Consider the following 13,568-nt stretch of genomic DNA (forward strand, 5'->3'; position numbering starts at 1 on the left):
TTGGGATGAGAAGCAGAGATAGCTCTGGCTGGGGAGACGTCGGAGCTCCTGCTCTCAACCAAAAAGAGCAATACTGTGGTGTGGGGCCGAAGGGGGTGCTCTGACCGAGGGCGGGGGAGGTCGCTCCCTCCAGACAGAAGGGAAAGCAGGGCTGCTAGAGGGTGCTGGTGCAGCCTTGCCGGGGCCCGAAGCCCGGCACAGGCTCTTGCTGGTGGGTAAGAGCTGCCTGGGAGCAGGGCCCCGCACCCCAAATGGGCTGCCGTGGACCCCATCTCCAGTGAGTGCGGCTGGCCAGCTAGCTCTCCAGCAGGCAGGGAACTCATATGCCTGGAATGTGGGGGCCTGGGCGGGGACTCCGAGCCCTGTACCTCCTGTACCAGTTCCACTTTGAATGTGGCTTTTTTTTTTTTTAAGATTTTATTTATGTATTCAACAGAGAAAGAGAGATCACAAGTAGGCAGAGAGTCAGGCAGAGGGAGGGGGGGAAGCAGGCTCCCCGCTGAGCAGAGAGCCCGATGCGGGGCTCGATCCCAGGACCCTGAGATCATGACCTGAGCTGAAGGCAGAGGCTTTAACCCACTGAGCCACCCAGGCACCCCTTGAACGTGGCTTTTAAGAGAAAAACGGTGCTCTGGCAAAGGGCAGGAGTCCTGGGAGGGGACTGGTGGAGGGGAGTTCCGGCCACAGAGAGCGGGTGGTGGTGTGTTTGGCTGCAGACGTGCCACAGGGAAGTGTGGTGGGGTCAGGCTAGACGACAGCTCGGTTACTGTTAGTAGCCCACTGAGCCCCACCATTGTACCTTGAATATACAATACACATAAATGCCATGGAGACCTGCAGGTCATCTCATTTACATAGCACGTGATACTTTTTCAAAGTATTTTCACAGCCATGATCTCATCTGAGCTTCACAACAAGGTCCTGTGGGGAAGCCCATCCCAGCAAATGGGAGCATCAGCCACGTACGGCTGGGTGGGTGGCTTCCCTTCACGTCGGTGTCTTCTGAAGCTTCCAACACCACGTAGAGATTAGTGGTCACTCTCCGTACAAGTGACTCTTCTAGAGAAGTGGTCTGCCCGAGACCTGTGAGCCTCTGATCTGATACAGCCGTATGTGGGCAAGTTCCTGAAACTGCACTTCTCCTTCCCCCGGGCCAGACCTTCTTATATTTCCTCTTCTGCTTCTGTTCTAATCTATCACGCTGAGAAGACACTTGCTGCGGAAGGCCCACCAACGGGGCCCAGCCGGTGCTTGGAAAAGCGGCCTTGGGATTTACGGGGTCGCTGGGCAGTGCGGGTGGCAGGTGAGCGCCCACTGCGGACGGAGTCGGGCTGGGTCACCCCGCCTGGACATCAGCATGGAGTGTGCACCTCCCGCTGTTGGCTCGGGGTCCCTGCATGAGCTGACTTCGAAGCCTCACGTGTAAGATGGGGATGATCATCGTAATGGTCACGCTTTCTATCTGCTCAAGCTGTTTTGCCCACTGGGCATGCCTCTGAGGGCCTGGAGCGCAATACTGACTGGATAATCCCCGCACGACCTCTGACCGCAGCCCAGGCAGGTGTCGGGGAACGGGTCCATAGTCACACAGAGAACTGCCTTGCATTTGTTCAATCATTGTTATTAACCTACTGAGTGGGTGTGTGTCAATCAACACAGCAGCTGGGAGAATGCTACAGGCCTTGTCCTTAAATGTATGGAGTGGGGGCGCTTGGGTGGCTCCGTCGCTTAAGCATCCAGCTCAGGTCACCATCTCGGGGTAGTGAGATCGAGCCCCATGTCAGGCTCCGTGCTGGGCATGGAGCCTGCTTAGGATTCTCTCTCTCTGCCTCTCCCCTCCCCCCCTCTAAAAAAGAAATATGCGGTGTAACTGAGAGGCAATAAAGGCACATACGCAATGTGCTCTGGTGCCTCAGTTGCTCTATGAGGCACGTGAGCAGGAGGGAAGGGAGAGGGGAAGTGGTGAGCGAGGACCGGCACTGAGGGCTTTCCTTAGGCCCATCGCGGTGCATCTCAAGGCCACCCAGCGTGGGGGGGCGGTGTCGGGGGCAGATGATGAAGAGCCCGAGGTACAGAGACGTGAAACAGCCAGGCTGGGCAGAGCTGGCTCTGCAGCAGCGTCCAGGCTGGCCTCCCTCCTCTCTGGAGGGGCGGCCGGCGGGACAGGAGGGGAGGCAGCTGAAAACGGGCCTGCAACTCTGGAGAGAAGTCAGACCTCAAAGGAAGGAACGAGTGCAGCTCCACTTGGGTTTTGAGTTTCGGCCACGGTCACGTTGTACTTTTTAAAGAACTGCAGCGAAAAATGGTGCTCAGTGAAATCACTGGTGCCCCAATTGCCATCGAGATTTAGATTCGAGAAAACAGATGCTTTGTAGAAAGTAACATTGTGGTTGGGACGAATACTGTTGCCTTTGGGAGCTAGTGGGTTATGGAAGGGATGTCACAGAAGCAACAGACGCTAAAGCACACATCTGTGCTTCTTAAACAGAACAGGAAACTAGGAAATCTTTCGCATTAAAAATAACATTGGCAGCACGCCTGGGTGGCTCAGTCATTAAGCGTCTGCCTTCGGCTTGGGTCACGATCCCAGGGTCCTGGGATCGAGCCCCGCATCGGGCTCCCTGCTCAGCGGGGTGTCTGCTTCTCCCTCTCCCACTACCCCTGCTTGTGTTCTCTTTCTCACGGTCTCTGACAAATAAATAAACAAAAATCTTAAAAAATAACATTGGCTTTACACAGTTAAATGTGAACAGGAAACGTGCTCACAAACCTTGTACTACAACATCAGGTTTGACGGAAGTGGAAAATCTTCTGTTTAAGGGATCGATTTCCCCAGTGGCAAGGAACCCCTAGGAAAAGAGGAGCATTAGCACTGAAAAACACTTAGTGAAATTTCACCTTAAACCCAACTTGGAAAATGAAACATTTGGGGGCTCAAAGTATTCAGTATTTTATTCCTTTATGTTTTTCAGGTCAGTTGCTTATCTTCTCTAAAACGCAGTACACCATTTAGATAGCCACTGATAAACGTATTGTGCCTTTGGCACCCAGCTCTCCGGGGCCAGTCACACACGCCACCTCGTGTGATTGAAAAGAACAGCGATGACTCCTACCTCCTGAGCCCTTACTCTGTGCCGGGTCCTGTGCTGAGCTCCTACACGTACAAGGTCACATTCAGGCCTCCTGATAGGGAGGCACTACCATTAGCATTTTACGGGTGAGGAAACTGAGGTAGGTGGCAGAAAGGGCTGACTGTCCCAAAACACAAAGCTCCCCTCCCTGCTTGCACGGAGGCTATTTGAACATGGGTCCCCTCACAGATCCTATGAATGACCGGAGTCCTCAGCGAGCGCCATCAAGGTGCTCTGAGAGTTCTGAGGAGGACTGGGACCTAATGCTGGGAGTGTAGGAAGGCCTTTCCAATGAAGAGGCAACAGGAGCAGAGTTGTTTGTTCCTCATCTCACTGACCCAGAAATCAGAGCTGGAAAGAACAGCAGAAATGACTAAGCCCAGCCTCTTTACAGATGAGGAAACTGAGGCTCCTGAGGTCAGGGAGCTAGTCAGAGGCAGAGCTGGCTTTCCAAGAGATAGACACGGTTTTCCCTACTAATAAAGATAGAAGTAGAAGACAGTCCCTACCCCCATGGTAGGCAAGTAGAAGACAGTCCCTACCCCCATGGCAATCACAGCCATGAAACAAGTGGCCCACCTCAGCACCCGTAGCTCCCGAGGGCCACTTCCACTGTGACAGCTTTACTTTACTTTACATTGGGAACCCCAATGGTATGGGACTCACGACTCACCCTCCCCCACCCTCCCCACTTCTAAAGTCTGGCAGAACACACAGGACTGGACCAGCCTCACAGGCTGAAGCTCCCAGCAATTCTCCTGGACTCTTTCGTCCACACCTCTCCCCAGGGGCCCAGAGGAGTAAGCTGGGCAGAGCCTCTGAGGACAGATGAACCCATCTGATAAATCACTGACACATCCTCCACACCCCCACACCTGCCCCAGCCCCCACTGGGGAGGTGGATTCATTTTCAGTTGGCATAAAACCATTTGCATTTTAAAAACTTAAGCCAGGGGGCAAGAACATGTTTAACAAGAAGAAATGAGTCAGAGGTCATAGACCTTCCATGTGAGGGTATTGTGGGCTGAGGGAACATCTGACCCAAAGTTCAACACAGCCAAACCAGCCACTGCCCCTTCACAGAGACAGCACCATAGAGTCAGTTGGCTGCCCGTGGCCAGGACTGCACCAGCAGTGGCCGGAAGCAGACTTAGCAGCTTCCACAAACCTGGATCTTTCACACATGTGCTGAGCCTAACTGGGAAGGTTCTAGTCTCCTGCTGACCGTCAGCTCAACCTGGTTCCAGCCACAGACCAGGAATACAGGGGTGGGGGTGGGAGGTGACGGGAGCGCTTGGCACACAGCTGACTCTGAAGTGGTTTAGTGTAAACATGGACACCCAAGCCCAGGCGGCAGGCCTCAGAGCCGACCCACTCCAGCTGACCGTAAAGCTATGAGATGCGAACGACATTCACAGCCACCCGGGTCCGAGAGCCCCTGTGCTCTTCCAGGGTCCGCTCTACCTCATATCAGATGGTTTCCAGTCTGTGAAGTCCCCAAGTCCCTTACCTCTGCCAACAGCGAGCTGAGGATGTATAGGGACTGACCCCACAGATGGGGCAGCTTCCCCAGAGGGACTCTGTCCACTGTGTGGGGATTCTTATACTCTTCATCAACCTGGCAAAGAGAGAGAAACCCAAAGTCAGGATGTCAGAGAATAAAAATGTCACTGTCTATTGGGGAGCGTGCTGAGGATTTACAAAAGGCCACCCACCCGAGCCTCCAGGCCAGTTCTGTGCAAGAGCTGTGACAGGGAGGCCACAGCACTAAGGCCTTCGTGTGGAGGCCACATGGCTCAACACAGCAGAAGTGGAACTCAAATCCAGGCCTGACTCCAGGCCAGTGCCCTGCCCACAAGCACACAGATGGCAGAAGGCAGAGGCAGGCACGTGAAGCCTGCCTCCTTTGAGCATAGCTCTGGGCAACAAGAAATTTCATAGTTCATGCTTACACTTGTCTGTATTATGGGTACAGTGATCTAAAACATCACCCTACAGCCACGGCAGGGCATCGCTAGAAGTTAAGTCAGCCTTCTCCCGTCTTGTCCCCAGGGGCTCATAAAAAACTGTGTGTGCCTACGCAAGAAAATTACCAGAAGGTGGCACTATTTATTGAGGAAAACACTACTGTATGCTCGGATCCCTAATTTTCCATTAGGGACTCAATAAGCGGGATCCATTGGGGGCTTCTGACTCATCAAGATAAGCTACAATTGTTTTTTGGATGAATGGTGCTGGTTACACATTGTAATAGTCAGTCTGCAACTTTCTCTGTTGCAAACTCCATGCTGACCTTTGTATTTATTTATTTATTTTGAAAAATAAACCCTACCCCCATTGTGGGGCTCAAACTCACAAGCCCGAGATCAAGAGTCACTTGCTCTACTGACTGAATCAGCCAGGTGACCCCGACCTTTGGGTTTTTGCCATTATTACAATGTTGGTTGGGGGTAATGTTAGTGGCTACTTTTTCCCTCCGAAAAACAAAGCAATTGAAGAAATCCTTCTCCAAGAGGGAAAAATCACAACACAAGGGGAGTTGTACTCTGCCTGTGGATTAACCAGCGATGTTAATAACAGATTGTTGAAATTTGCTACCGTGGTTAAACGCTAAGAAGAACTTAAACTCATAAACTGAACAGAATTAAAACATGTCAGTAATCAAACAATCCAATAGGACAACAGTGTGGCAGGAGGGTCTCTAAAATGTTAGAGTTATCTTGGGGCATAAGTTTGGCTATCTTTGGGTAGTAAGAGTAGAGAGAAATAGGTTCTGTTTTCCACAGAATGCTGGATGTTTTGCAGTGCACAGGACTGCTTTCACAGTCCGACGGCGTGTTCAGGCTAGGTGAAAGGTAAGTAGCACAGAAGGCAAAGTGTCTGGATTGAAAGACAGCTTGGGGCGCCTGGGTGGCTCAGTGGGTTAAGCCTCTGCCTTCGGCTCAGGTCATGATCCCAGGGTTCTGGAATCAAGCCCCGCATCGGGCTCTCCGCTCAGCGGGGAGCCTGCTTCTCTCCCCCCCGCCCCCCCGCCTGCCGCTCTGCCTACTTGTGATCTCTGTCTGTCAAATAAATAAATAAAATCTTTAAAGAAAAAAAAAAAAGCTTGATTCTGGCTTCCCCTGACCCATGGGCCAGCTCCTGCCTCCCTGTGGAGGTGCTGGGGTCTCCCCCCACCCCCACCCCGTACTCCTTATGCCCTGGCAGGTCCCCTAACACACTAGGCCTCTGCAGCAGCGCTCCCGTGCCTGCCCTCCACGCCCCAGACCCGCTCCTCCACCCCCCACTAGCCCGCAACCTCACAGAGGCACAGTGGGCACTACTATAACCCCTTGGTGCCCCGTACCTAGCTTGCTGCTTTAGAAACTACTTCTGAACAAAAAGTGTTAGCTCTGAAAGAGGGATTAAAAAAATCCCAAAAGGCCAAGTGTGAACCCACTTTGCTCTAGATACACAGCGGGCGGTTACCTTGTTAGGCGGGATGGCGTACAGTTCTGGCACCAGGTGGATCCCGTTCTTGCCTCTGATTAATATTCCCTCCAGGGCCTCCCGGTACTCCTGCACCTGGAAAACAGCCCCACCCCCACAGCAGGAGAGAGGCGCCGTCAATACCGCCACGGGACTGCATCATAGAAAAACACCTCTCTGGGCAACCAACGGATTATTAGTAGGCCACGGGGTCGAGAAATGCACGAACACCTTCCACTTAAGGAGTGCAGGAGGAACTAGGGCCCCCGCTGACAGCGAAGGTTTGAAAGCGCTGAAGGCACTGGACTTTTCTGTGTTGTCTTTAACTCACAACATCAGTCTTTCACCTTAACTTCTCACATCCGTAAATGTTGTCTCCCTAGCTAGACGATATAAGCTTCTTGGAGTGGAGGCTAGACCTTAAGCGGGGCATCGTGTTTCTACCTGTCACGAGTTTTCCACCTAAAAGGCCCTCATTCGAGCACCTATTGCTCAGGAAATGTTTGCAAAATGCACCTGATGTGAGGAAAAGGAAGTGTGTGTACTATGATCCCTGTACCCCAATTCTCAGGACACACCACTCCATATACTAAAAGCTGCTGATGTAAACATTTCCATTCAATTAAAAAGGCAGTGATTAAAAAACAAAACAAAACAAAAAAGGAAACAGACAAAAGAGGGAAAACCCTTAACCCACCCCCCAGCTGTTTAATACATTTCATCTTGGAGAGCCTAGTCAAACACCTTCTAGATCTCATTTCCTTTTCTTTTGAAATTTGTGGACAGCAAAATTTCACCAGGGGTGCATCACTTTTTAAAGGTCATTGGGCAGTAAGTGGAAAAGATAGAATAGGCCTGACAGCAATAAATTCTGTGGGACCTAGAAAATAAGGACCTAAGCACATTCTTTTTTGTTTTCTCAGCTTTTTTGTTTCTAATAACTGTCAAGTTCCCTCACAATTGAAATTCTAACTCAATCCTTTTGAGACCTTTCAGTTCTGGGATAAAGAGACAGAAAACCCAAGACCCAAGATAATTGCTAAAGCATAACAGTAAGAATCAACAATGGGGGAACATCAACATTTCAAGCTTACTACCATGTTGGGGAGGAAGAATTTTCTCTGCCCCTCAAGGTTCTTCTAGCTAGACTAAGAATCAAATTGATATGAGACAGATGAACAGGAGAAAATCAAATTTAGTTCCGTATGTACAGGGAATCCACAGATGGGCTACTCCAAAGACAATGATGCACCATGAGGTGGACCTGAGCTCAGGAGAGGGGTGGGGGGCGCAGGACACAAAGTGAAGGAAGAGCATTTGCAGGAAGGTGAGAGGAGATGTTTGGAAAACAAAGGTGGCCCTGCCGTGCACATAGGTTTCTTAAGAGGAATCAGTGTCTGGTGTTGGTAACTCTCTTACTGGTCTAGGCAAGCAGCTGAATGGGGAGGTAAAAGGCGTTTCCCAAATGTACTGGGGTTTTGATTACTTTTAACTCAAAACAGTGTTCATGCCAAAGTGGCCCATCTTGGGGCGGCCTGCCCTTGACCCCTATAGCCACTTTTGAAACCACTCTCAGAACCTCTGAGCAGAGGCAGTTTTCAAAACCAAAATAAACCTTGGGTTGCTCATCCCACCCCAGTACAAGCAGCCTGAACAGGTTAAGAAAACACATAAGCTTCACGAGGACGGGTCTGTTCTACTTACCAATGAACGTATGCACAGCAGCAAAGGCTAAAGAAATCTGTTTTGAACAAATGAATGTTGCAGGAACACATCTTTACTCAGCACTTACTATACACTAGGGACAGGGAATGTATTAGTGAATTGGACAGAGACCACGTCTAGCAGGGTGCTCTGGCAGGGAGGTGGGAGACTAAATACAGCTACAGGGGCTATACTGTGCTAAGTGCTGTGGGACATAATAAAGGGGCATCAATCCAGCGTTTAGAGTCAGAGAAGACCTTCTGAAAGAAGAGACATTACCAGTGAATAAGTGAAGGAGAGACAGCTGAGGGAGAAAAGCAGGGCCTGGGCACTTGAGAAGAAGAGAGACAGCGTGGCCTGTCCGGAGGGCTGAAAGGGTTTCAGGGCGTTCGCAACACAGAACTCAAGGAAGTAAGTGAACAGAAAGAAACTGGGCCAGATTTTATGAGGTCCTACAAAACAGGAGAAGAGCTCGTACTTCGTCCCAAGGCAAGCAGGAGCCTTTCAAAGCTTTTAAGCAAGGCAGTAGCATAATCTAATTTGCCTTTTAATAAAATGCCCCTGGCAACCTGCATAGAGAAACAGCAGGGATTGAGGCTGGAGGTTGGGAACCCACTAGAATGCTGTGACATTAAATAAGATGTTAGCTGAGCGTACCCTTCTACCAGAACTGAAGACAGCAAAAGCCGAGGCTGTTCTGGAAAAAAACAAACAAACAAAACAAAACAAAAAAACAACAAACCAGAACGACTAAACCTGTCTGTGCTCCACTGTGGTCCCCCATGAACCCCACCTCTCAGTCCTCAGGCCTCTGTGCAGTCCCCTCCCCTTGAACGTGGCAAGACCCTTTAAGCAACAGAATGCAACAGAAGGGACACTGCCAGCTCAGGGCCTAAAGCTTAAGAATGTCTGGCAGCTCTTGCTATTGCATTCCGGGGCCACGACGACCATCCTGGGAAAGACCTAACTGATCAGACACCACAGTTCTGTGGAAGCTCAAGCTAGCCACACGGAGGCGAAGCAAGGCCTGGGCCAAGAGCCAAGAGCCCGGGCAAGCTCCCAGCAGAGAGCCAGCATGCAGGGCCAGCCACGAGGGATGCCATGTCGGAAGCCAAGCCCCAGTGAACCAGCTGACACCAAGTGAAGCAGGGACAAACTGTCCCTGCTGAGTCCTGCCCACACTGTAGAATCATGAGCAAATAAACAAAACAGCCATTACCTTAATTCACTACATTTTGAGAAAACTTGTGGAGCGACAACAGAAAACTGAAACGGGGTCCTAAGGCTTGTGTAAGCTTACGCTCTAATAACACTGAGGACACTGAGGGAATGAAAATGCTGATTATGAACACCACACCCAGCATGTTCTCACCTGAACGGCATCACCGGTGAAGACCCCGTCTATTATGAAATACGTCCAGAACACGGGCCACTCACATTCAATGTTTTCAAAGAGCTTGAGTTCCGCAGGGTCATAATGCAATCGGTTTGGGTCCTGGAACCACACAGGGAACCTTCTGAAAGGTGCTGTCAGATTACATATATAACACCACTGAACCCCACCGGGTTCCCCTTGCTTTCTGAATCACTACAGCTCTGCGGCGGCTAGGATTAGGAGTTCGCTCTAATGGAGAGATGCTATGACTGGCAGCTTTCCACGATAAAATTTCCAAAAAGTCTATCGGAAATGTACACAAGACTCCTTGGTGGTTTATTATATTAAGCTTCCTAGATTGCTAACAAATAAATAGCAATTTGCCTATCGCAGTGCTCAGCAGACCATCTGCTTTGCGGAAATCACTCTATCAGTCACTGTGGCAAAGAAACTCGAGAAGGAGGCCACAGTTGCTCTTGAACACATTGTGAGCCACAGAACTGTTTGTCCTTGTCTACAGGCTCGTTTTAAACCACCAGCTTGCTGTCCTCCTGATGATATTATTCTACCGCCTAACTCCAGCCTTGCTGTCTCCTAAATTAAGATTTCCCCGTCCAATATTCTAACGTGTAATTTTATAATCAAGAGAGGGAGAACACCACAGTGGTGATTTAAATTTGAAGCAGTTAAGGAATCATAAGAAACAATATTTAAATACAACCTCTCTTGGGGTTTTATAACCATCTCGAAGGAAGCGACAGCATCCATAACGCCCCTAGGAAGATAAAGAAAAAAAAAGTGCATTTGAGGAAAGAGAACAATTTCTTTGTCTTTGTCTTTTTATGTTGGTTCGTGTCGGCCATTCACCCCCATTCCCATGAATCTTTTAGTCACGAAACATGTACCAAGTACTCTTTGTTATCAATACAAAAGGTTATTTTTAAGTAATAAGCCAAGTGAATTCAGGGTTGATCAGGGCCGAGAAGGAACGCCGAAACTTCCGGTGAGAGTATCAGGGCTGGGACAGTAATCACTGAGAGTTCCCAGAGGGACCAGCCCTTCATTCTGATCGGCTGTATCACGTAAAGATGCAGAGGGACCCTTACTGCTCCCAGAACCCACCAAGACAGATACTTGAATTGGACTGCTTCTGCCTGAAAGACTGGAAAGCCAAAAGGACATTCCAGACTCCTCACAAGTAGGCTCTAGATGCAAAGAAGTAGGGCAGCGAGGTGGAGGCAGGGCAGGTGTGGGATGGGGTGAGTGGGGCTTCCTTCGGCCTAGGGCTCTCATTGCTGGTTTCCCTGGGTGTTGAGAAAGAGGGACAGTGGCACGGAGCTCTCCATCTGCTTCCCTAGTCCCTGGCACACAGTGTCGGGTGTCCATTCCCCAGTTTCTTAAGTGTCTGGGGGCTCCTTTAGCACAGGCTGCAGAGGCCAGACACGCCCAGCGGCCAGCCCCAGAGAGTTCTCAGAGTCCTGGGGAAGCCCAGCCAAGAACCTGCTCCCCTTTAAACACTTCATTCCCTGCACGGACTCCCTGCCTACTGGGACAAGCTAAAAGAGCTTCTTTTTTCTCCACTAAACTGTGAGACAGCTTCTTTGGGGATGTGACTGGAGACCCTTCAATCCCTCTGTATCCAAGGGCTAAAAGCATTTTTTACGGAATCTAAGTAGTATCATCAACATGAAGATTTCAGCTCAAGAAACTTACTTTTCTTTTCTTTTCCTTTTTTTTTTAAAGAAAACTTACATCTTGATCATTTTACTGAGAAGTTCAGTTGCCTTGGCTATTTAATAAAATTATCAGTTTGGTATACCGTCATAGTTCCTGCATTTCACCTCAGAGCAGGGATTTTTGTAAGCTCAATTGACCTTTGGGATCACCAAGTCCCCAGACATTGTGTATAAACTTGGAGGATACTGGGACGTGTGTGTTTTTTTCTGACAGGGACCTTCTAGCTTTCAAGAGATTCTCAAAGAAGTCTATGGATCTCTAAAGGGTTAAGAAGCACAGAAAGGGTACGAACTGGAGTTCAAAGGTGCCAGCCTGAGTTTAAGCTCTGCTGTCAGGAAAAGAACTAGGGTACTGGATCACTCTGAGACTGTTTTCTCCCCCATACACTTGGCCTTGGATCCCACACTCCGAGTCCACTTAGACAAACCAAGCCACTGACCTCATGGAGAACCAAGGCCAGGGTGAGCTGTTCCATGTCATCACGAAAGGGGCACGTAACACAGAGCAGAAGGGCGCCAGCATGAGTAATGCTTACCTGGAGCTTGGAAAGAATTTCATTTTTGGTCACATTCACGAGGTTCACGTCTTCCACTGCAAAGGCCGGGAAAGAGATAATGGAAAGAAGTCCAGCGTCAATCTCCTTAGATGTTGATGCTCTTGGCAGCATGGAGAACAGAATAGACTGAACGAGAAACAAAGAGGTGGCCTGAACCTGGGAAGCATGAACCGGTGCATACAGTACCTAGAGACCATGACCTTAGCCCTAAGGAACATTTGAATGAGTCTGCTGATTTTCAGTAGAGCTTTTTCCTACCAGTACAACCCCAGCTGGGGGACCTCACCTGCCCAGCCAATGATTCCTGTTCCTTATGGGAGAGGACAGGGTCAGGGAGGGCACAGTGCTACCTGGACCCCATGCTGAGAACTGCTGTTCTCCCTCCCTTGGGGGCCTTTTGTTGACTTTGCTGTCTCTCCGACGTGCAGGGGAAGAATTACGGACTACTCCGTCAGCAGGCCAGGGTGTCCTGGCTGTGAAGACAAAGACAGAGGAGCACACACATACAGGGCCAGCACGGAGAAATGTCTGACTTCCGTGGAACATGCCTGGGTGATCCAGAACCCACGTGAAGGGGTCAACACCAAGAGACCACACGAGCACTCGGGCAAAATGGTAGATAACAGAATTACTGTAGTCCTAGAACTTGGGTTACTCAGTGGCACTATAATATAGCCTCAATTATAAGGTGGTTGGATCAGGCACTGTAAACTAAAGGAAGGCGAGTGGTAAGTGTGGGAAGGGAAGGCAGCGGACATTGGGATCTAGTGTTACAGACACGGGGCTAGAGCCCTGCAAATCTAAGCGTATTAAATTTCATATAAACGTGGTATACTACATTAACTGATTTTTAGATGTTAAACCAATTGCATTCCTAGAATAAATCCCATCTGGTCATGTTAAAAAAATCTTTTTTCCATTTTATAAAGAAGGAATTTGGACACTATGTTCAGTTCACACACGAGGGCTGAAATGCAGACACAGAGACTCATGTGACGGAACAAGCATTCGAAGCCAGGCTCCACTGGCTACAGAGCTCACACAGCTTCCACTAGGGACCACGCATTATTAAGGGGCATACCAGCTCAACTCTATTAAACTATGCCCCAAGAAACAGCAGATTTCCCATTAAGGACAACTTAATGCGGGAAAATGGAGTGAGCTGCAAGGGGGGTAAAGATGGGGAACGCTTCAGCTTCAGAATAAAGCTTTCATTTTCTCAAGCGAACTGACCCCCAAGCCCAGTTCTTTAGCTGCCCTCCCTTAGGCTCTCTACCTGGAAACTCACACTCCCCCTAGAAGCTCCCTGCTAACAAGTCCGCACGGCTCTCACCCCCACAACGCCAGCACGGGCTGTGGCACACAGTGGGCCCTCGGTAAGTAAGAGTTTGCTGACTGACCGGCAACAGGGGACCTACTGTCTGCTTGATGGAGTCCCCTAGCCTGCAACAAATCCCTGCTTCCTCTGACCTTTATTTCAGGCAGGGTCCACTAATTTGCCATTTCTTCCATCTCAGCTCTCCTCCACTATCCTTTCCGCCCATCTCCACCCCTCCCCAAGTGAACTACTGCTTGCTGGTCCTTTGATGATTCATGA

The 13,568-nt window shown here is 49.8% G+C and overlaps 1 protein-coding gene across 2 annotated transcripts in view; it reads right to left on the reverse strand.

Moving 5' to 3' along the window:
• The window catches only part of LOC111150499 (phosphorylase kinase regulatory subunit alpha 2), a 75,455-nt gene that overhangs the window by 26,839 nt on the left and 35,048 nt on the right, over positions 1 to 13,568 (reverse strand). For both annotated transcript variants that reach the window (XM_022507980.1, XM_022507979.1), the window contains exons 8-13: positions 11,951 to 12,097; positions 10,400 to 10,453; positions 9,676 to 9,798; positions 6,600 to 6,695; positions 4,642 to 4,749; positions 2,771 to 2,849 (exon numbers count right to left, since the gene is read on the reverse strand). In XM_022507980.1, the coding sequence (XP_022363688.1) occupies positions 2,771 to 2,849; positions 4,642 to 4,749; positions 6,600 to 6,695; positions 9,676 to 9,798; positions 10,400 to 10,453; positions 11,951 to 12,097 (607 nt within the window). The remainder of the gene's footprint in view (positions 1 to 2,770; positions 2,850 to 4,641; positions 4,750 to 6,599; positions 6,696 to 9,675; positions 9,799 to 10,399; positions 10,454 to 11,950; positions 12,098 to 13,568) is intronic.

Source organism: Enhydra lutris, unplaced genomic scaffold (assembly GCF_002288905.1).
Source record: "Enhydra lutris kenyoni isolate GAN:26980312 unplaced genomic scaffold, ASM228890v2 scaffoldscaffold23, whole genome shotgun sequence".
Classification (NCBI taxonomy): domain Eukaryota; kingdom Metazoa; phylum Chordata; class Mammalia; order Carnivora; family Mustelidae; genus Enhydra; species Enhydra lutris.